Genomic DNA, 23,202 nt, shown 5'->3' on the forward strand with positions numbered 1-23,202 from the left:
TTGAGCGTCCGACTTCGGCTCAGGTCATGATATCGCTGTCCATGAGTTCGAGCCCCGCGTTGGGCTCTGTGCTGACAGCTCCGAGCCTGGAGCCTGTTTCAGATTCTGTGTCTCCCTCTCTCTCTGCCCTTCCCATGCTCATGCTCATGGTCTGTCTCTCTGTCTCTCTCTCTCTCTCTGCAAAAATAAACTTAAAAAAAATAAAAAAAGAAGAAGAATCAAACTTTCACTTTTCACAGATGACATGATACTCTACATGGAAAACCTGAAAGACTTCACAAAAAAACCTGCTAGAACTGATACATGAATTCAGCAAAGTCGCAGGATATAAAATCAGTGTACAGAAATCAGTTGCATTTCTATACACCAATAATGAAGCAACAGAAAGAGAGATCAAGGAATCAATCCCATTTGCAATTGCACCAAGGACCATAAAATGCTTAGGAAATAAACCTAACCAAGGGGGTAAAAAAAAATCTGTATGCTGAAAACTACAGAAAGCTTATGAAAGAAACTGAAGATGACACAAAGAAATGGAAAAGCATCCCATGTTCATAGATTAGAAGAACAAATATTGTTAAAATGTTGATACTAGCAAAGCAATCTACACATTCAATGCAATCCCCATCAAAATAGCACCAGCATTCTTCACAGAGCTAGAACAAACAATCCTAAAATTTGTATGGAACCACAAAAGGCCCTGAACAGCCATAATGTTGGAAAAGAAAACCAAAGTTGGAGGCGTCACAATCCCAAACTTTAGCTTGTATTACAAAGTTGTAATCATCAAGACAGAATGGTATTGGTACAAAAGCAGACACATAGACCAATGGAATAGACTAGAGAACCCAGAAATGGACCCACAAATATATGGCCAACTAATCTTTGACAAAGCAGGAAAGAATATCCAATGGGAAAAAGACAGTCTCTTTAGCAAATGGTGCTGGGAGAGCTGGACAGCAACATGCAGGAGAATGAAGCTGGACCATTTTCTTACACCATACACAAAAATAAATTCAAAATGAATGAAAGACCTAAATGTGAGACAGGAAGCCATCAAAATCTTACAGGAGAAAACAGGCAACAACCTCTTTGACCTCAGTCAAGGCAACTTCTTACTTGACATGTCTCCAAAGGCAAGGGAAATAAAAGCAAAAGTGAACTATAGGGACCTCATCATGATAAAAAGCTTCTGCACAGCAAAGGGAACAATCAAAACTAAAAAGCAACCAATGGAATGGGAGAAGATTATTTGCAAATGACATATTGGATAAAGGGCTAATATCAAAAATCTACAAAGAACACCCGAAAAACAAATAATCCAGTGAAGAAATGGGCAGAAGACATGAATAGACACTTTTCCAAAGAAGATATCCAGATGGCAAACACATGAAAAAATGCTGAACATCACTCATCATCAGGGAAATACAAGTCAAAACCACACTGAAATACCACCTCACACCAGTCAGAGTGGCTACAAGTAACAACTCAGGAAACAACAGATGCTGGTGAGGATGTGGACAAAGGGGAACCCTCTTGCGCTGTTGGTAGGAATACAAACTGGTGCAGCCACTCTGGAAAAGTGTGGAATTCCTCAAAAAATTAAAAATAGAATTACCCTATGACTCAGCAATAGCACTACTAGGAATTTATCTAAAGGATATAGGAATGCTGATTCGTAGGGGCACATGTACCCCAATGTTCACAGCAGTGTTATCAACAATAGCCAAATTATGGAAAAGAGCCCAAATGTCCACTGACTGATGAACGGAGAAAGAAGATGTGGTACATATACAATGGGATACTACTTGGCAATGAAAAAGAATGAAATCTTGCCATTTGCAACAACGTGGATGGAACTAGAGGGTATCATGCTAAATGAAATAAGTCAGAGAAAGACAGATATCATATGATTTCACTTACATGTGGAATTTGAGAAACTTAACAGAAGACCATAGGGGAAGGGAAGGAAAAATAAGACACAAATAGAGAGGAAGGCAAACCATAAGAGACTCTTAAATACAAAGAACAAACTGATGGTTGACAGGGGTGAGGGGTAGAGGGGATGGGGAAAATGGGTGATGGGCATGGAGGAGGGCACTTGTTGGGATGAGCACTGGGTGCTGTATGTAAGTGATGAATCACAGGAATCTAGTCCCGAAGCCACAACTACACTGTATGTTAGCTAACTTGCCAATAAATAAATAAATAAAAATGAAAAATAAATTAAAAAAAAAAATACTCAGGTAAATGACCTCCCCCCAGAATGAAGCAAAATAAAATTTATATGAAAAGAGAAAGGGTCTAGAGTAGCTAAAATAATTCTGAAAAAGAGTAAAGCAGGAAGAGTCAGTTTACGCAATTTCAGGATTTAGTATATACCTACAGTAATCCAGACTCTGTAGTACTGGTGGGAGGACAGACCCATAGATCAATGGAACATAACAGAAAACCCAGAAATAGACCCCTACAAATATGCCCAACCACTCTAACGAAGGTACAAAAAAAGGGCAATGTTACAGGGAAAAGATGGTCTTTTCAACAAATGGTGCTGGAACAACTAGACATCTAGAAGAAAAACAAAAACAAAAACAAAACCTTTACACAGTATACAAAAATTAACTAAAAATGGATCAAGGCCTTATATATAAAAGTAAAGCTAGGAAATGTTTAGGCAAAAAAAACCAGGAGGAAACCTTTGGGATCTAGAACTAATCAAAGAGTTCTCAGATACCTAAAGTATGACCCTTAAAAGAAAAAAAATTAATAAAGTGACTTCATCAAAATTAAAACCTTTGCTTTGTGAAAAACCATGCTAAGGGGATGAAAAGAAAAGCTAAAGATTGACAGGAACATATTTGCAAACTACGTATGTAACAGAGGACTCATCTGTAGAATATATGAAGAACTCTCAAAACTCAATAGTAAAAAACAAAAGCATCCAACTAGAAAATGGGCAAAGACACTTCACCAAAGAGGGGAAACGGCAAATGAGCACATGAAAAGACGTTCAACATCATTAACCATTAGAGAAATGCAAATTAAAACCACCACACCCTTAACAGAATGGCTAAAATTAAAAAATTAAAAAAAACAGTGACAATATCAAATGCTAGCGAGAATGTGAAGAAACTGGATTGTTCATGCATTGCTGGTGGGAGTATAAAATGCTCCAGACACTGTGGAAAAGAGTTTGGCAGTTTCTTAAAAATACTAAGCGTGTAACTACCATACAACTCAGCAGTTGCATTCCTGAGCATTTACACCAAAGAAATGACCACTCATATTCACACAAAACCTCTACATGAATTCTCATAGGGTTTATTCATAATAACCCTAAACTGAAAACCACCCAGATGTCCTTCGACTGGGGAACAGTTAAACAAACTGTGGCACATTCACACCATGGATGACAACTCCGCAATAAAAAGGAGCCAACTGTTGATACATGAAACAACTTGGATGAATATCCAGAGAATTATATTACATTCTTGAAGTGACAAAACTACACAAATGGGCTGCCAGGGGTTAAGAAACAGGTAGGTGGATAGGGGCGCCTCAGTGGCTCAACTGGTTAGGCATCCAACTCTCAGTTTCAGCTCAGGTCATGATCTTTGCAAGTTCATGGGTTCGAGCCCCATGTTGACGGTGCAGCGCCTGCTTGGGATTCTCTCTCTTAAAAAAAATAAACTTAAGGGAAAAAAAAAAAACAAAAACCACAGGTGGGTGGGGGAGGGAAAACAGGTGTGGCTATAAGGCAACATGAAGGATCCTTGTGGTGACTGTAGCAATGTCCGTAACCTGGCTGTGATATCGTACTTTAGTGTTGTAAGATGTTACTACCATTGGGGGAAAACGGGTCAAGGATACACCAGATCTCTTGGTATGATTTCTTACAACGGCAGGAGAATCTACAATTATCTCAAAACAGAGTTTCATTTAAATTTAAAAAATAAAAGGACTGAGACATATTGTAAGGATATGAACTGTTCCCTGGTGGCAAGGGGATGGGGTGATGATAATTCATGGGGAAAGGAGTCTGTGAGTCACTGAAGTAAAGGGGGAGATACGTGGGGATGGAGATGGCTTGGGAGCCACCTTGTCCGCAGCCTTCTTCCTTTACAAAAGAAAACTGAGGACCAGTCAAGCAAAAATACACAAATCTTAAGCCCTTCTTGTTATGGTTTGACTCCAACAGGTTCCCAAACTCCTCTCATTTCTGTGGATACCAACTTGGCCAGTACTTAATGACACCCTCAAAAGGAAGCCAAGGCGGGGCACAAAGAGCAGACAGGATCTTCACACACTACACAGATCTGTTGCAGAATCAGAAGTCAGAGATTACACCTTCAGGCTTCAAAGTCAGTGAGCATCTATTATCTGCCATAAAGGACACGGGTGGGGAAAAAGAGAGATAGAGGTCTCAATTCTTATATACCAGCAGCTAGGGCAGACACTTTGCCATGAGAAGTAAAACACATGTTGGTAGCAAGGGTGGAATTAGGTTGAGGTGCTTTTACTTGAAAAGATTTCAAAAATTAGAAGAATTTACCTTTTGTCTCTTCTGGCACCCTTGCCTCTTAAGAACTTACTAGGCTGATGACCCAGCAATTCTACTCTTAGAGAAATAACACCATATGTCCACACAAAAACTTGTACATAAAGGTTCACACCAGAATTACTCACAACTGCCAAAAGCGAAAACAACCTAAATGTCCATCAGCTGGTGAATGGATACATAAAATGTGGTATATCCATACAATGGAATGTCATTTAGCAATAAGAAGAAATAAAGTACTGATTCATGCTATAGCATGGATAAACCTTAAAAATATCATGCCAAGAGAGAGGCAGTCACAAATGGCCACATATTGTATGATTACACTTATATAAAATGTCTGGAGTAGGCAAACCTACAGAATAAACAAATGATTACTTAGGGATGGGGGGTTGGGGAAAATGGGGAGTGACTGTTAATGGGTGCTGAATTCTTTTTTGGGTGATGAAAATGCTCTAAAATGGACTGCAGTGATGGTTGTGCAACTCTAAATTGTTAAAACCACTTATCTGTATATTTTAACTGGATGGATTATGTGCCACAATCCATGTAGATGGGAAAGCGTTTTTTTATTTTATTTTTATTTTTATTATTTTTTTAATGTTTATTTATTTTTGAGACAGAGCATGAACGGGGGAGGGTCAGAGAGAGAGGGAGACACAGAATTGGAAGCAGGCTCCAGGCTCTGAGCCATCAATCAGCCCAGAGCCCGACGCGGGGCTCGAACTCACAGAGTATGAGATCGTGACCTGAGCTGAAGTCCGACGCTTAACCGACTGAGCCACCCAGGCGCCCCAAAAGTGTTTTTTTTTTTTTTTTTAAAAAGACAGAAAGCAGAAAGAAAATCGAAGGAAGGGATGGCAAAAGAGAAATAGCAAAAAAAAAAAAAAAAAAAAAAAAAAGAACAAACATACCAGGCTGAAAAATCTTGTAGTAGGGACTGTAGGCCACGTTTAATCCACCAAGCTTTACTGAGATTTCGTAACGCCCAGCCCTGCGCACAGTGAAGGCCACCTTGACCACGTTGGAACTGGGCTCCTGGAGCACTTCCTGGGTCACTGGAATTTCCACGGCCAGCTCAACATGAGAGATGTGAACTCTCAGTCCCACAGGCCGGTGTGCGGGAAAAGGCTGCCCGTTCTTGTAGAATAACTGCAATGAGGAGAGAGGGCACTCGTTAGTGAGCAGGAAGAGAGAACTCTTACCCACCTGACTGGAGAGGGGGTGGGGCAGGGAGGAGGTAGCGGGCAAATCCCAGTACCCACTCATTCCTACTGTCCTGCTCACAGGCACAGAGAGAAACACCACACCTCAAAGAAAACCATTAAATCATGAACAGATTCTTAACTTGTTCAGAAGGCAGGGATAAAATATACATTTTATTTTTATTTTTTTATTTTTTTAAATTTTTTTTCAACGTTTATTTATTTTTGGGACAGAGAGAGACAGAGCATGAACGGGGGAGGGGCAGAGAGAGAGGGAGACACAGAATTGGAAACAGGCTCCAGGTTCTGAGCCATCAGCCCAGAGCCTGACGCGGGGCTCGAACTCACGGGCCGCGAGATCGTGACCTGGCTGAAGTCGGACGCTTAACCGACTGCGCCACCCAGGCGCCCCTACATTTTATTTTCAACTTGACATTTCTGAATGCATTTCAACTGGACATTTCTGAACCACAAATGCTGCCTCCTCAGTATAAGCAGCCCTTTTTATTATATTATCAGTGCTAAACTGAACGTAAAGGTAAGTCAGCGGATACCAGTGGCACGGAGTGAGCTAAAGCACCAGGCAGGGCTGGGGGGAGGGGGGGCGCAGGCTATCAAGCCAAGCAGAATGCTGCAGTGGAGAAGTCATCACAGGGGGTGGCAAACTTTTCTGTAAAGGCCAGACAGTAAATATTTTGGCTTTGTGGGTCATACACAGCTACTCCACTCAACTGTGGTTAACTACTCAAGTGTAAAAGCAGCCGCAGGCAATACAGGAAGATGGATGGGTGTGGCTGTGCTCTAATAAAATTACATTTACAGAAACAAGAGGCCGGCCTGATTTGGCCCTCAGGCCATAGTTTGCCAACCCCCAGTCTAGAACACCTATTCCTTCGGTAATAGTTTTCTTGTTTTGAAAAAGTAACATTAAGTTTTAAACATCTTCAAAGCTAAGCACCTACAAGACCAAAATGATAGAGAAATTTGTGACCCTTCAGATATTAACACTTCCCAAGTCCCTGGGAGGGGCTGAAAAACAAGGAAAAAATGTTAACATTCCAGGCCAGCACCACCAACAGGATGAACTGGGCTCTGGAAAGCAAGTGATTCAGAAAACCCAATGGGTATGGAGACAGAAACATTCCCTTACATGCACTCGGAAGGCCATGCTGTGGCCCACCTCATAGGGGTCCTTCCAATCCCAGGAGACTTTGCAAGACCGGGGATCCAGGTAATTTCCCCGCACGTAGTCATAAATAGTCCGGTCCCCTCTGCGCTCACGGTCCTCATTCTGGAGGAAGCTGACTACACGTGCGGCAAGCTCAAAGAGGAACTTAATTGTGAAGAAGAACGCAACCACAGACACTGTGATTCCACCTATGTAAAAGAGAGAACACACATACCTCCTGCCAGTTACAGCTTCTCATTGTGGAAAAGACCGGCCAACTTTCAAAAAGTGAAAGAAGTTAGGATGCGATACAAGACTTCCAAGGAAACACTGTACTGGGTCACTACCTCTGTGGGTGAAGAGAGGAACTTCTACATCAGGGGTCAGAAATTACAGGCCAAATCCCATCCACTGCTTGTTTTTGTAAATAAAGTTCTATTAGAACACAGCCCCACCTATTCATTTACCTATTGTCTAGGGCTGCCCTAGCCCTAAACCAGCAGAACCCAGTAGTGGTACAGAGCCTGTACGACCTGGGAAACCGAAATATTTACTCTTTGGCGCTTTACGGGAAAAGTGCCAACCCTTGTTCTATACCGTGGGCCACATAAAATGCCCACCCCCTACATTCCTGCCTATGCTAGGCCCTCACAGAAGCAGTAAAACAAATGTGAATTCTAGTCCCTCCATTTGGAAGTCTTCCCCTCTTTTGTCCACTTAGCAAAAGCTCTCCCCAGTCCTCACCTGAGTTAGGGGTTCCCTCTTCTGGGCCCCCTCAAACTCCTGTATATTCACCTATTATAGCTTCTCTCCCCTTGAGCATCTTCCCCTTCATGTTATGAGCTTCCTGAAGGCAATTTTTGCCTTATCCGACTTTGACTCGGCAGGAAACAGTATCTGGCATGGACCAGAATTACTCAATAAATATTTCCCAAATGAATGAATTCCACTGCCAACTCTGTGAAGGTACATTCTGGCGTCAACAGAAATATTTCTAAGTCTATTTTCAAGGGGAAAGGGGGTAGACGGGGAGGCAAAAAGGATGTAAGCAGCCCTAACAAAAATAATAAAGAGCTCTTTCCACAACATACCAATAACGTAAAACATCAGGTCCCTTCAGTGCCGCCAGACAGCCGAGGATCACAGCTGCAGCTGCAAAAGAAAACTCATTTAGTGTTCTCTCCAATTCTTCCTTACAGCTATCTCAGAGAGAGACAAAGAACACAGGGCTTGAGTCAACTGACTCTGGCCTTACTGTGTCCCTGTCCTCTCTCTCCAGTTTGACAGGTGCCCTATGACAAATTTCAGCGAAATGCATTTCTCCTAAAGACTTCCAATCTACGACCACCCTAGGAATACCACAAACAGCCACTTGCTTTATTGCTAATTACAAAATACAATAACATGGCTTTCATCTCCTCAGATCCAGGGCCCCAAGACAGTTTCCCTCCCCCATGCAAAGTAGTGCTAATTAACACAAGCAAAGAGGATAATGGAGTCACTTTCCCCTTCTATTTGCCTTCTGGAAGTAATTCATCTAAGTAGAAATAGTTATATCAAATGTGGATTTTTAAAAGCAAGTATTATTATCATCATGCTGGCATGTAATTAAAGTGAACCACCGGTCATCCCAATAAGAAGCAGCGGGCATGGAAGAGAAGTCACTTTTGCTGTTACCAATCAGACAACAGGTCCCATGGAAGATGAGCTCAGCAGAAAGGCCAAGGACAGGAACAAAAGGAGGAGATTCTGTTTATCCTAAGTGATGCCTGTCAAGGTCAGAACAATTCAAACAGGGGCCAGGGTTCAAGGGGACACTTTCGCTGTTACTAAACTTATTTCCAGAATAAGACGTCAATCTTCATTACTCGTTTGAACCACCCAAGGTATTGCCAAGAAAAAATGCCATGTACACTGACAGTGGTATCGATCGCTGAGTTTTGACCTTAGTAGAACCTGTAAAACCTCTCCATTCTGTAATGCAGTGAATTCATTCAAGTCAATGTATATAAGGTTATCAATGTTATCTCAACTCAGCGCCTTTTATCTGCACTAGAATATTACTTAGAGACAATATGGCTGAAAATTTCTAGGCTCAAATTTGGGAGGGACCAAAACAGGTTCTGTTTTTGTTGTTGTTGTTGTTGTTTATAAATAGGGTATGCTTTTATGTCTAACTGTACTGGAAAATTTTAAGAGACCGGAAAATGGCCATTAGCTCCTCTGATAGCAACAATATATCCAGTGGAATCCACGGAGAGTAGGTAATTTGAGGAATGACCATGTCAAGTTTCACAGAAATCCCTGTTCAGACTGGTCTAAAATCTACTGGCAAAGAAATCCACACAGGGAACATTACCACAGTCAACACACATGGATTAGGTTGCTCCCCAAAGGGTCAATTATAAAAAGACAATATACAGACCCCAAATTTGGGATCACGACTACTGAGCCTCCTGCCCAAACAGGCAGCTCATATCCCGGAACCTTATGCTGAAAGCTGCTTTCGTCTCTCAAAAAGCATCTGTCTGCACCTTACACGATGTGCTAGATGATTTTGTAGAACCCAAACTGGCAGTTTAACTGTCTGAATTCACTGAAATACTCCCTCAGTTGGGTGTCGTTCAATCTGATCCATGATATGAAAATTTGGCCCTTAGCAAAGCTGTAACACTCAGCAGAGAAGAAAGTGTATGTGGCTGATGTTATAGGACTTGTGGCCTCGAGTCTCTTACTCCTTGGAGGAACAAGAACACCACCAAGTGTATGGCATTCCCAGCATTAGGGCTGGGAAATTCCTATGTACTACCTCTGACAACTATAAGAAGCTTTACTGCGAGAGGTGGTGGATGAGCAGTAAGTCAGAGGCCTGCGAACCGGTTCCAAGGCCGCAACTATGTGACCTGTCCAGGCTTCGGAACTCTCACTGCTAAAAAAGAACTGAGATTTACTAATTTCTATGGCACCATCTCCTTTAGTGTGATAGGACTTCAATATAACTCCCCACAGCCATCAAGACCCTAAAATCAAACAGTAGAGCAAACAGGACAATACAGAGGGTGAGGGTGTGGACTCCAGAGCCGGCCTACCTGGGTTCATACCTATTCTCTGTCACTCACAGTGTGACATTAGACAAGTTATTTCATCTCTCTGTGGAGAGCCAGTTTCCTCATTTGTCCAATGGGGTATATCTATGTGTACCTCACAGAGGTGCTGTAAGGATTAAATGAGTTTACACACGTAAACAGCCGAGAATAGTGCCTGGCCCAGAGTGAGTTGTCACTTTTAGTTGTTATTAAAATCATTACCAATAGTGGTAGTGCCATCACTATCCCTTTGTGTCAGAGCCAGTAGAAAACTCCAGGAACCTCTCTACTGGCCCCCACTTTCTCCAGTGGGAAATGCATCAGAATTGTCTACTGAAGGTAGGTAATTCTGGCTTCTCTTACTGTGTTTCAAATCTCTGCCTACATGGGAGTTCTTCACACTATTCTAATTTTATGCCTGAAAATATTTATAATGAAGAAGTCAAATTCATCCAACAAATACCGGGTACTTACTTAATGTGCCAGGTACTGGGGGAACAGTGTTGGGACAGCCACAGTCTCAGTCCTCATGAAGGTGGCAGTACTGAGCTCGACCTTGCTGAGTCCTTGTCCATTTTCTCCCCCACTTATTTTTCAACCAAACCGTCATCACTGATCTAGAACACCTAGACCTTTTCCAATCAGTCAATTCTACATTTCTAGTCCAATTCCCTTTATTATTTTAAACCCGGATACCTATTACTACTTTTTTCCAAACCACTCTCCTCTCTTCTCCTGGAAACCTCCTTATGGCCAGGGAATTAGCTCTGTCGATTCACTGCCCTATGATCTGACTTTTACAAAACCTCCCACTTCTCTACAATAGCTCTCAAGAAACCCCCCAACAATAAATATCTACCCATCTCTCAGCTGTCACATTTTGAATTTGCCTTCCTTTTACATTTTCCTCCTGTCTTGTTCCTCCTGAATGCTGTCACAAAGCCTTCCTGTCTTCATCACTCAAATCATTTTTATTCCAGATTTCACTTCAATTCTGTAAGCATTTTCTGTTCTCTTCCTGACTCTGGCAAGGCTCTCCCTGCTCTGTCTCTGTTCCTATCCCCACCCACAGTACTCCCTTGGCTTCATCTCCACAAAACCTTATTTTATCCTATGATCTACCTGACTCGAGTCCCTTCTATCCTTACATATAGGCTCTGAAACACATCTCCATGCTTTGCAAAATCACTTCCTCTGCCTAGACTAACCACTCCCCTCTCATGTCTCCATCCGTGGGCAATCTCCTAACCTTAAAGTCTAGGGAAGGTCCTGTCTTCCTTGAAATCTCCCTTGAGCCTCAGTTTAGAAATTCTCTCCCTCGTCTGAATTCCCACACTACTTTTATTTATCTTTTGGCACTTACATTCTCTTTCATTTTAGTCCTGTGTTTGTTTTATTTTCCATTTCAGAGTGGTAACATGAGGCAAAGACTAGTCTTCAGAATTCTCCACAGCGTCCAACATAACTGCATACAGTAATTGCAATAAACATGAATGAAGTATCTGAACAGATAGGGTCAAATGTCTGTTCTTTCCTTTGTCCAGAATGCCTAGGGATCAGGAATTTTCTAGATAGGACCTCCTTTTAGATACAGTTTTTAAAGACTTCTGTAACTGGCAGTATATTCACTTGAGCCAGGGACTGTAAACTCTTTGGACCACAAGTTACCAACTGACTTCAGTTCTACAAGTATATACCAAATACCCACAACTAGAGTCATAGGTTCTCATGCATGGCCTGGTATCTGGTTTTCTGGTTCTATCTTCCTTATCTTGAGCTTTTATTTTTCTATAACAGTTTCTATAGCACCCTCCACTTTCTGCTGCTTACACTTCTCCTTCATAAAATTATTCTGGAACTCTTCCCAAGTCTAACTCAAGCACAAAGAAGCAGTATGTTAAGCCTCTGCCATACTAATTCATGCAATTTGGCTGCACGAGTATTTTTTTTTTCAAGTTCATCTCTTTAGTGTTCTTGCTTTTACACAATTCAGCAAACTGGAATATTCTAAGCTAGAAGAATAACAGTAGTAGTAGTAACATAATACTCCCTACCTTTACTAAGCCGCTTACAATAGGGCAAAATACCGCACTAAGTGCTTCTATGTGCTAGCCTAAGTAATTGTCCCTGTAACAACCTGGCAAAATAAACACTATTATTCTCATTTTACAGATAAAAAACAACAACAACAACAAAGCTGGGCTTGGAAAGGACTTGCTGAACATCTCCCAGCTGGTTAAATGGCAGAGCTGAGACTCAAGCCCATGCCTGACTCTGAAACCCAATGTTCTAAACCTCATACAACACTAAATCAGGAAAAGAAAGGAGTCATAGGGACAGCGAGGTATTTGGGAAGAGGGAAGATTTAAAAAAAACAACAGGTAAAAGAAAGTATGAAAAACATTACTTAATCTTCCTGGGAGGAATCCCAGCACAAGGTTAAAATTAGAAAAATTAATGCTTATGGCCCCTTTTTAAATCTTTTGAAATAAAAATAAAGCATGACAAAGGAAAATGGAATGCAGTACCAATTATCTAATGCAGAAATATCACTTGCTTACTAAAAGATCCCGGGCAAGTTGCTTAATACTACAGTACTTTGGCTCACATTACCTACAAAAGGCGGGGGAGGGGGAATACTTGAAAACGCCTGTCTCAAGGGAATGTTAAGAGTTGACTAACGGACACATTCTAAAACTCTTTGCTTTTTTAGGAGGCTAAAGATTTGTAATTACAATAGGAAATAAATTTTAGCCTGGACATCGAAGATGGGTTGTGAAAGTCATTTCCCAGAAACAGAGAACGGATTTCTTCATCCTCAAAGGTGCTCTAGGGCAGGGGATCGATTCTAACTGCAACTGTGCACTTCAACAGCTATCCGTTGCTGAAAAGGCTTAGGAACTGGTCCCTGAGTCCACTTTCTGCATTCCAATAACAAGTGAATGTTAACTAGTCTATGGTCTTACCTTTAAACGAGGGCCCATGTTCTGAGCACCAGGTCGAGCACTCCTATTCACCAAAGCAGGTAACTTCTGGCACCATTCACCTTGTCCTCCAACTTCCACAGGGGAGAAAACTGCTGCAAGGTCAACGGAAAGCGTCTGTCCATCAGACACTCACTGAGGATATGTCACAGGAGCAGAGGGTCAATAGTTCTGGAATGAACTGGATGAATTCCAGGGTGGAGAAATATAGCCCCAAAACCTGTTATCCCGGACTTCTCTCTAGGGCATGGTGCAATCAACTGCCAAAGGATGCATCTGTTCTCTTGTCCCAGGATCCTACCCGACAGAGAAAAAAAGGTCAGTAGAAGCGGTCTTTATTTCTGAAAGAGAATCCCCAGGAAACAACGAAGAGGATATAGAAGAGGCAGGAGAAATTCCGGGGCACTAAAAACAAGTAAGGCCTGGTAAACTTGGACCAAGCTTTCCCAGTTAAAACTCCACAAAAAGGGGCAATGGCAACCTCACTGCCTTAACCGTGTCACTCCCCAGAAGGAAGCGCCAGCTGACTGCGATCCTTCATTAGGAGCAACTAGGGACAGCTTTAAAGAGTGAGCCTCATCACTACCACATGCCTAATTCCAGTTTCATAGGGCTGCAGCACAGGGGCTGAGAATAAGGTGAAGAGATATGAAAGCACAGGATAGGTGGGGCCACAATGCAGAGGGCCTCGTATGCCATACAAGGAATCACGGCAACACTCACTTGGAAAGGGGAAATCACCAAAAAGCTCCAAAACCTAATCTATCTGCCCATGCGGTCTGCTCCCTTCACGCCCACGTATGCATTTCCAAGACATGGTTTAACAATGCTGGTTTTATTTTTTAAATAGTGTTATTTACTTTTCTGAGTGGGGAAACGAAAATCTGTGGACTTTCAAGATAAAGTCACTAAGTAAAGTCTGGTAAAGTCAGGGTGTAACTCAAAGATATTCATGAACTAAATATAGCAGAAAGGGGGTTATGGCAAAGCATACGCAAACAGCCACCATAGAACAAATGAGAAAAGACTACTCATCGCTAAACAAAAAGAGATTCTCTTTCCACATGGTGGGAACCGCGCTCAGTGCTTCATATATATTAACTTACAACCCCAGGGCACAAAGGGAATTATCCCCCTATTTTACAGATGAGGAAACTGAGGTACTCTCTCAAGATTATGCACATGAGTAGTAATGATCAATTAAACCCAGACAACCTGGACCTAGAATCCATGCTTTAAAATTTTTTTTTTTCAACGTTTTTATTTATTTTTGGGACAGAGAGAGACAGAGCATGAACGGGGGAGGGGCAGAGAAAGAGGGAGACACAGAATCGGAAACAGGCTCCAGGCTCCGAGCCATCAGCCCAGAGCCTGACGCGGGGCTCGAACTCACGGACCGCGAGATCGTGACCTGGCTGAAGTCGGACGCTTAACCAACTGCGCCACCCAGGCGCCCCGAATCCATGCTTTTAATGACTACCCTACTTGCCTCCCTACCGTGGGAAACCAAGAAAGAAAACCCACAATGTTAGTAAGAACAGCAGAACAAAGTGAAGGCTAGCTGATCAAACAAGTTGGCAAACTTTTCTAATAAAAAATAAACAAGTATTTGTATTTATTTTAAAATATGGTGATAGAATTGCCAAATACGTGAGCCAAAAGCCGGGTCAACCAGCAACTGGAACCAGATTACAGGATCCACAAGCAAGATAACAGTTACATAAACTGTAAGAGATCAATTAGAATGCTATCTAAGCATTAAACAATGACACCTTTTAAGGAATAACAAAAGAAATTTCTCACAAATAAAATGTTAAATACAAAGTAAGCACAAAATTATTTACATGGCATGAGTGCAATTTTTAAAATATTACATTACATAAACAAGACTAGAAGGAACATAAAAATACTAGTCATTTTTTGCTGTATGAAATTATAAACAACTTTCATTTTCTACCTGTACCTTTCAGTGTTTTCCAAATTCTTACTGATGTAAGAACATATTAAAAGTTTCTACTTCTGGAAAACAAATAACTTTTTGGGGGAGAACAGGCAAGTTATCCTTTTTTTCAAATAAGGAGTATAAAAATTAGCTAAAAATAAAAGAAAGTACTGAAATTTTTTTAAAAAGTTTTTTTAAGATTTTTATTTATTTTTGAGAGACAGAGACAGAGGACGAGCAGGGGAGGGGCAGAGAGAGAGGGAGACACAGAATCCGAAGCAGGCTCCAGGCTCTAAGATGTCAGCACAGAGCCTGACACGGGGCTCGAACTCACGGACCATGAGATCGTGACCTGAGCCGAAGTCGGACGCTTAACCGACTGAGCCACCCAGGCGTCCCCGAATGTACTGAAATTTTATTTAAAAAATTCTTTTAATGTTTATTATTTATTTTTGAGAGAGAGAGACAGACAGAGCATGAGCAGGGGAGGGGCAGAGAGAAAGAGGGAGACACAGAATTCAAAGCAGGCTCCAGGTTCTGAGCTGTCAGCACCACAGCCTGACATGGGGCTCGAGCCCATGAACTGGGAGATCGTGACCCGAGCCAAAGTCAGACGCTTAACTGACTGAGCCACCCAGGCGCCCCTGCAATTTTATTTCTATTCATTATGATCTTAGTGGGTCTCCAGCCCTGTAATCAGCTATTTGGTTATTAAATAACTCCTAGTTTTTTTTTTTTTAAAGATTTTATTTGTAAGTAATCTCTACCTCTAACATGGGGCTCGAACTTCAACTCCAAGATCAAGAGTTGCATGCTCCACGGACTGAGCCAGCCAGGTGCCCCAAATAACCCCTAGTTCTAACATCATCTTTACTGCACCCACCACCATCTACCACGCATAACCCCTCACAATGCTTCAGTGTCTCTAGTAAGCCTCAAAATTCAGCTCAAGCATCATCCCCCTTCCTGGTCCAATTCTCAGGCCCTCTGAGAATTCCCCCCATGCCAGGCAGAACTAATCATTTGCTCCTCTGTGATACGCCTATGCTGAAGATACCTCTATTATAGCATTTATTAGTCTGTATTATAATTGTTTATACAGTAGTGTCTCCTAATGACTTCTAGGATCTCAGAAGACACTGATGGGTCTTACTCTTCTTTGTCTCCCAGTAGCTAGTATACTGTTCGGTTTATCGCTTAACTTTGATAAGTTCCCCCAAGTGATTCCTATAAATATTGAAGTCTCAGAAGCTTGGTCTAGGCTCTAGGGCAGTCCCTCTGAGAAGCGACCTGATATTCTGTATCTCTAACAGACTCACAGGAAAGGTTGATGCTTCTGGTCTGCAGATCGAGCTTCCAGGAGCAAGGGTCTAGAGCAGGAATTGGCAAACTACAGCCTGCAGGCCAAATCCAGACAGAACCTCTCTACAAGAGCAAAGCTGAGTAGCTGCAGAGACATATGGTCTACGAAGCTTTCCTATCTGACCCTTTACAAAAAAAAAGTTTACCACCCTCCAGCATAGGGTCTTAGCCTTAAAGCTACATAACTGCTTTGTGTAAATTAACTCATTTTTATAAATGAAAAAAAGCATAAAGTCATTTTCTTCCAATCCAGTTCTGCCCCCTCTTAGGAAAAGAGCTATAAAACTTGCAATATTATGCAAATATTTCTCCTGGTGAATTTCAACTGTTATTTAAAAGTGTTACGGGGGCACCTGGGTGGCTCAGTTGGTAAAGTGGCCAACCTCGGTTCAGGTCATGATCTCAAGGTTCACGAGTTCGAGCACCACGTCAAGCTCTGGGCTGACAGCTCAGAGTCTGGAGCCTGCTTCAGATTCTGTGTTTTCCTCTCTCTCTGCCCCTTCCCTGCTTGCGCTCTCTGTCTCTCTCTCTCTCTCTCTGTCTCTCAAAAATAAACAAACAAAAAAAGAGTTCTACGCCTCCCATACCCCAAGTAGGAATTTTATACAATCATTTCCCAAAGTACATGTTTCCTACAATTATGCTTGCATTTCATCAAGGCTATAATTTCCTAAAACCAGTACCTCAGGGACCAATTCTATATCCAGGTTTCTAAAATTATTACTATACACATTACTGACTCAGTATCTACTTTTAAACTATTATTAAAAATCCTGTGAAAAACTGACGTGAAAGTCCACTTTGGAATTCTGGTGAATAACAAAAGAGGCCGTGGCAGCAGACAGGAGTTCCAAATATCACCCACTGTATCCCACAAAGAAAGACAAAAGAAAGACATTGGCTTTGAAAGACGTAGTCTTCAGTATTCTCTATACAGAAGCACCAGCCACAGTCCAGGAAAATCAAATTAAAACAAAACAAAACAAAACAAAACAAATCATTCAATAAGCAAAACACTGACAGTTTAGAGTGACCTAAGGAGGTTCTAAGAAATAAAGTGCACCATCAGATACTTTAGATTATTTACGTTTTCGTCTGCTTAATTTCACCGTTGGTTTATTCTCCCCCAAATCCCCACCATAAAAGACTGCCTTCCCCCATCAAGTTTATTCTCTTGAGATATTTACACAGTTGTGTATTCCTGCTATCTCGCTTCAGCCAACTTATACGGTTTTCATTTGTATTCTTTCCTCATCAGTCAGCCCCTCCAGTCTCTTAATCATTCTTGTGGGTCTTCTGTGAACTCTCTCCAGCTGGTCCCCAGCGATCTGGTAATGAGGTGCCTCCAACTGACTGCAGCCTTCCAGGAACAGCCTCGTTAGAACAGGATGAGCTCACCCTCCTTGGTTCTATGACATAACACTCCTGAGTAGACAATCCCCCACATCACAGCAAGCTAGAATGCCGCCATATTAGACTATGACCCCATTCCATTCTTCTCAGATTTGGGCACTGGGGCATGTCAATGTGCTGGAAGGCAGGGGATAAATGGCACATGTTGGTGCAGCAACTTTTCACTAAAGGATGAGGTGGGTGGGGAGGGAAAGCCCTGTTCACGTTAAAACACTCATAGGTAATAAAATAGAATGCACAATTTGGGTGAATGTCTAAAGAGAAAATATGAGTGTGGTCAAGATATTCAGAGATTTGATACCTGATGCAGAAAGGCTGCTTGGGGCTCTGCTCCCAGCCCCCAAGGGGTTACATGCCCACTATCCTCTACCACCAGAGGTAATCGAGCTTAAAAGTTTGAAAAGCACTACAATCCCCACTCAACTCATGGTCTATTACCCCACTATCACTCATCTCATATACTCACATTTTAAATAAAATTATTTTTTCTGCTATGTTCCCCATCCTTGGATATCTATATTTTCCCTTTGCCTAACATAATTGTAATTCACTGATGGTAATTCACCAACATCTTCGTGTTCCTCTGTAAGGTTCATTCTTCATTCATTTCATATTTCTTGAACATTTGCTGTCTGCCAGGCTGTGTGCTAAAAGCTAAAGTAACACGGAAAAATGAGACAGGGTATTTTCTTAACCTGGATGAACTCAGTCCAAAGTGGGAGCTGGACAATACAACGAGGCAAGTGCCACAAAAAAGGAATAAACAATGTGTGGGGGGGCAAAGGAAGGAGAAAGGTAACTTTGCCTGAGAGTGAGGAAGCATTCACAGAAGAGACAAGAGAGCTATTAAGACCGAGCAAGCATTCGCAGGGCAGGGCAGAAAAGACCAGTATCCTAGGTGGAAAAAACAGCATAAGCAAAAGTTCTGAGTCAAGAAAGGGGATGAAAAAGGTCAGCATTATGAAAACAAAGTGTTTAGAAAGACCAAATGGGGCCAAACTAGGGTGACTGATTCTCAGTACAGTACAGTATAATGCTCAAAAGCATGAATCTTACTACTGAGTAATCCCAGACAAATTACTTCTCTTCAGTTGCCTCAGGAATAAAGTGGAGATCCACTAAGAAAAGGAAGGGCTGGAAACTAGCCCCGGGTGACTTGGCACTAGACGGGTGCCTCAGGGGATGTGGCTTTAACTGCCAACCAGGCTGCCCGGTTGCCCGGCTACGACGGAAGTTTGCACCCAGGCCACAATGGCAGCCCAACCTGCAGTAAATTAGGAAGATGGCACTGTGTATACCTGAGGGACTAATTGGTTTTCCAGAGAAATCCCATTTGGAAGCAACCACAGCAACGATCCAAAATACAGACTGTTGTTTGTTGTGTTTTTTTTTTTTCTCAAGAATGATGATAACACAGGGACGTTTGGGTGGCTCAGCTGATGAAGCATCCAACTTCAGCCCAGGTCTTGATCTCATGGTTTGTGGGTTCAAGCCCTGCATTGAGCTCTCTGCTGTCAGCATGGAGCCTGCTTTGGATCGTCTGCCCCCCTCTCCCTCTGCCCCTTCTCCACTCATGCTTTCTCAAAAATAAATAAACTTAAAAACAGAACGGGGTGCCTGGGTGGCTCAGTTGATTAAGCGTCCGACTTTGGCTCAGGTCATGATCTTTCAGGTTCGTGAGTTTGAGCCCCATATTGGGCTCTGTGCTGACAGCTCAGAGCCTGGAACCTGCTTCAGATTCTGTGTCTCCCTCTCTCTCTGCCCCTTCTCTGCTCGGCTCTGTCTCTCTCTCTCAAAACTAAATAAACATTAAAACAAAGTTTTTAAAAGAGAATGATGATAACACAAATCTACCTTTACTGAGAACCTACTACTACTGTTTGAGGTGCTTCATGTATCACGTAACTCACATCAACCATATAAAGTACCTACATTGTTATCCATATGTTACAGATTACAAAACAGAAGCACAGAGAGCTAAAATAACTTGCCTATTGTTACCTAGATGACAAAGGAAGGAGTCAGGCAATGTGATTCCAGAGCCTGATGTGTCAAGAACCCCAAGAAAGGAAAAAAAAGAGAAAAAGATTCTTGGGATAGGAAGAATGAGAGCTCAAGAAATACTTAACCTGGAAATTTAAAGAAATATGATTTCATTTTAGACTTGAAGCAACCACAACCAAAGAAGCCAAGAGGTGTTTTTTAAGTTAAGGGAGAAAGAGGCTTACACATTTTAAAAGAAGTAACTCTGGCGGTAATATAAGAGAGACTCTGAAGAGGAGGACAGACCACTGGCTGAGAGACCAGAAGATGCTGGTCCAAGGGAGCAGCGAGGAACTGGTCATGATGCAGAGGGGGAGAGACTAGCGTAGGCACTGTTTCCCAGTTAGAAACAACAGGATTAGTGACCTATGAGGTCAAAAAGATAAAGGAGAGCAAGAAACCAAAGACAAATCAGCAATTTTTACTCTTGGGAGCCTGGATGAATGGTGGTGGTGAAGGAAAGACACAGAGCCGGTACAGAGGGAAAGATAAGCACAGAACTGAACATGTTAAGTTTGAAGTGTCTATAAGATATCTGGGTGAATATACCCACAAGACAAATGGACATAAGCATCTGAAGCCATGGAAATACCAGTACCCTGAGGGCAGTTAAAAGACACAGGAGATTAAAAAAAAAACAAAAAAACAACAACAACAAAAAAAATCACAAAAAAACAAGACTGGCATGGAAAACAAGTAGACCAAGAAAAAGACCAATTACACAACTCTGAGGAGATCAACCTTAAAAGTACTGCCTTCTCCCCCAAAAAAGGAGCTAGCAAAAACTGAAAAGGAACAATCAGAGAAAAGGGAAAAACTGTAAAAGTGGTTTACTAGAGCCAAAAGGAAGTACTTCTAGAAACCGGTGGTCACAGTATTAGAAACAGTAATGATTTAGGCCAGAGGGGGAATTCAGAAATCAGCACCCAGGTTTTCTTCCTTGATTATTTGGAACTCTCATTCTCTGATCAAGCAACTTCAAATAAAATGTGTATCTGATTTCCATCTATTCTCACTAATAATAAAAATCTTAGCCTAAACTTGACCCAACACTGATAACTAGTAAGCTCTTTGCAACTCAATTCAGGGATACTGATTATTTCAAAATTATCTTAGTGCCTATAACAAATTCAGATCTGAACTAATCTGAATCCAGTCTCTAATCCCACATAAATCAATGGCAAAAAAAAATCATATCAAAATCAGTTTTATTGAGGTACGGCTTATATATAGTAAAAGCCGCCAACTTAAACAATTAGAGCCTTGCCAACTGTATAAGGTTATGGATATAAAACACAACGGTGATACAGAACACTTCATCATCCCAAAGTCTCCTCATGATCCCCTTGTGCAACCACTGATGTGCTTTCTATCACCATAGTTTTGCCTTTTACAGAATGCCAAATAGCGTTCCATACAAAATGTAGACCTTCGTGTTGTGGCATTTCTTTACTTACCGCATTATTTAGACCCATACATGTCATTACATGTACCAGTAGTTCATTCCTCTTTATTGTGTAGCAGTCCATTATATGGGCATATTACAATTTCTTTATCCGTTCACTAGTTGAAGGATATTTGATTCTATCCAGTTTGGGGCTGTTCAGGATAAAGCTGCTACGAACATTCAAGCCTAAGTCTGGTGTGGACACATGTTTTTGCTTCCCTTGGGTAAACAGCTAAGAGTGAGATTGCTGGGCCAGATGATAAGTATATATTTAACTTAAAAGAAACTACCAACCTGTCCGGGTGCTTGGGTGGCTTAGTCAGTTAAGCATCCGACTTCTGCTCAGATCATGATCTCATGGTTCATGGGTTTGAGCCCCACATCGGGCTATCTGCAGTCAGCATGGAGTCTGCCTCAGATCCTCTGTCCCCCTCTCTCTCTGCCCTTCCCCTGCTCGCGCGCTCTCTCTCTCTCTCAAAAATAAATAAAATAGACATTTAAAAAGAAAAAAAAAAAAAAAGAAACGCCAAACTGTTTTCCAAAGCACCTGTACCATCTTGCATTTTCACCAGCAACGTACGAGAGCTCCAGTTGCTCACATCTGCCAACACTTGGCATTGTTGATCTTTTAAATTTTATCATTCTAGAACAATCCAACAAGAAGACAGAGTAACTTTAAATACTTATTCACCCAACATGGAAGCATCCAAATACTTCAAGTAGTTAACAACAAACATAAAGGAAGTAATCAATAGTAGTCTAACAGTAGGGGACTTTAAAATCCCACTTACATCAATGAACAGATCATCCAAACAGAAAATCAGTAAGGAAACAGTGGCTTTGACACATTGGATCAGATGGACTTAACAGATACATTCAGAACGCTCCATCCTAAAACAGCAGAATACAGTCTTTTCAAGTGCACACGGGACATTCTTCAGAACAGATCCATATTGGGCCACAAAACAAGTCTCAACAAATTCAAAAAGATAGAAGTCATAACCATGCATCTTTCCTGACCACAACACTATGAAACTAGAAATCAACCACAAGAAAAAAATCTAAACACATGGAGGTTAAAGAACATGCTACTAAATCTTACCCATTCTAATAGGTGTGAAGTGGTCTCTCACTGTGGGTTTTTGTTTTTGTTTTTGTTTTGAGAGAGAGAGAGAGAATGACAACGAGGGAGGAGGGTAGAGGGAGGGAGAGAGAATCTTAAGCAGTGTCCATGCTCAGCTTGGAGCCCATCCTGGGGCTAAATCTCACGACCCTGGGATCATGACCTGAGTTGAAATCAAGAGTTGGACGCTTAACCAACTGAGTCACCCAGGCGTCCCTCTCACTGTGGTTTTGATTTGCAATTCCCTAAGGACTAACAGTATTGAGTACGCTTTCGTGTGCTTAATGGCTATTTGTGACACTTCTTTGGTATCCAAATCTTTTGTATTTCTAAAAATCAAGCTGTTTGTCCTACTTAGTTGTTTTCAGAGTTCTTTATATACTAGACATATGTTTGACAAATATTTTCTGTGGTTTGTTTTTAACATTTTCTTAATGATATTAAAGAATAAGTTTTTAATTTGATGAAATCCAACTTATCAACATTCTTCTTTTAGGTTGTTTTTTGTATCCTATTAAAGAAAAAATCTTCGCCTAACACCAGGGCAAAGATTTTTTTCTACAAATTTTCTCTAAAAGTGTCACAAAAGAAAATCTCTTGTTAAAATATTTAACAGGAGTACACATGAAGAGATGCTCAATATCACTAATCAGGGAAATGGAAATCAAAACCATAATGAGATATCACCTCACACTAGTCAGAATTGCTAGCATCAAAAAGAAATAAAAAGTGTTGGTGAACATGTGGACAAAAGGGAATCCTGTACACTGTTGGTGGGAATGTAAGCTGGTGCAGCCACTGTGGAAAACAGTCTGGAGGTTCTTCAAAAAATCAAAAATCGAACCACCGCATGACCCAGAAATTTCACTTG

General features: G+C 41.5%; 1 protein-coding gene across 10 annotated transcripts in view; it reads right to left on the bottom strand.

Annotated features, from left to right (window-relative positions):
* The window catches only part of AREL1 (apoptosis resistant E3 ubiquitin protein ligase 1), a 50,037-nt gene that overhangs the window by 19,628 nt on the left and 7,207 nt on the right, over positions 1 to 23,202 (bottom strand). For 4 of the 10 annotated variants that reach the window (XM_047861448.1, XM_047861453.1, XM_047861452.1 and 1 more), the window contains exons 2-5: positions 12,984 to 13,298; positions 8,023 to 8,083; positions 6,914 to 7,140; positions 5,473 to 5,710 (exon numbers count right to left, since the gene is read on the bottom strand). In XM_047861448.1, coding sequence (XP_047717404.1) covers positions 5,473 to 5,710; positions 6,914 to 7,140; positions 8,023 to 8,038 — 481 coding nt within the window. In that variant the 5' untranslated portion in view covers positions 8,039 to 8,083; positions 12,984 to 13,298. Of the gene's footprint in view, positions 1 to 5,472; positions 5,711 to 6,913; positions 7,141 to 8,022; positions 8,084 to 12,983; positions 13,299 to 17,492; positions 19,178 to 21,502; positions 21,562 to 23,202 lie in introns of those variants that run through there. The other 6 variants (XM_047861450.1, XM_047861447.1, XM_047861446.1 and 3 more) reach the window with 6 other exon arrangements.

The sequence above is a fragment of the Prionailurus viverrinus genome, chromosome B3, assembly GCF_022837055.1.
Source record: "Prionailurus viverrinus isolate Anna chromosome B3, UM_Priviv_1.0, whole genome shotgun sequence".
NCBI classification, from domain to species: Eukaryota; Metazoa; Chordata; class Mammalia; order Carnivora; family Felidae; genus Prionailurus; species Prionailurus viverrinus.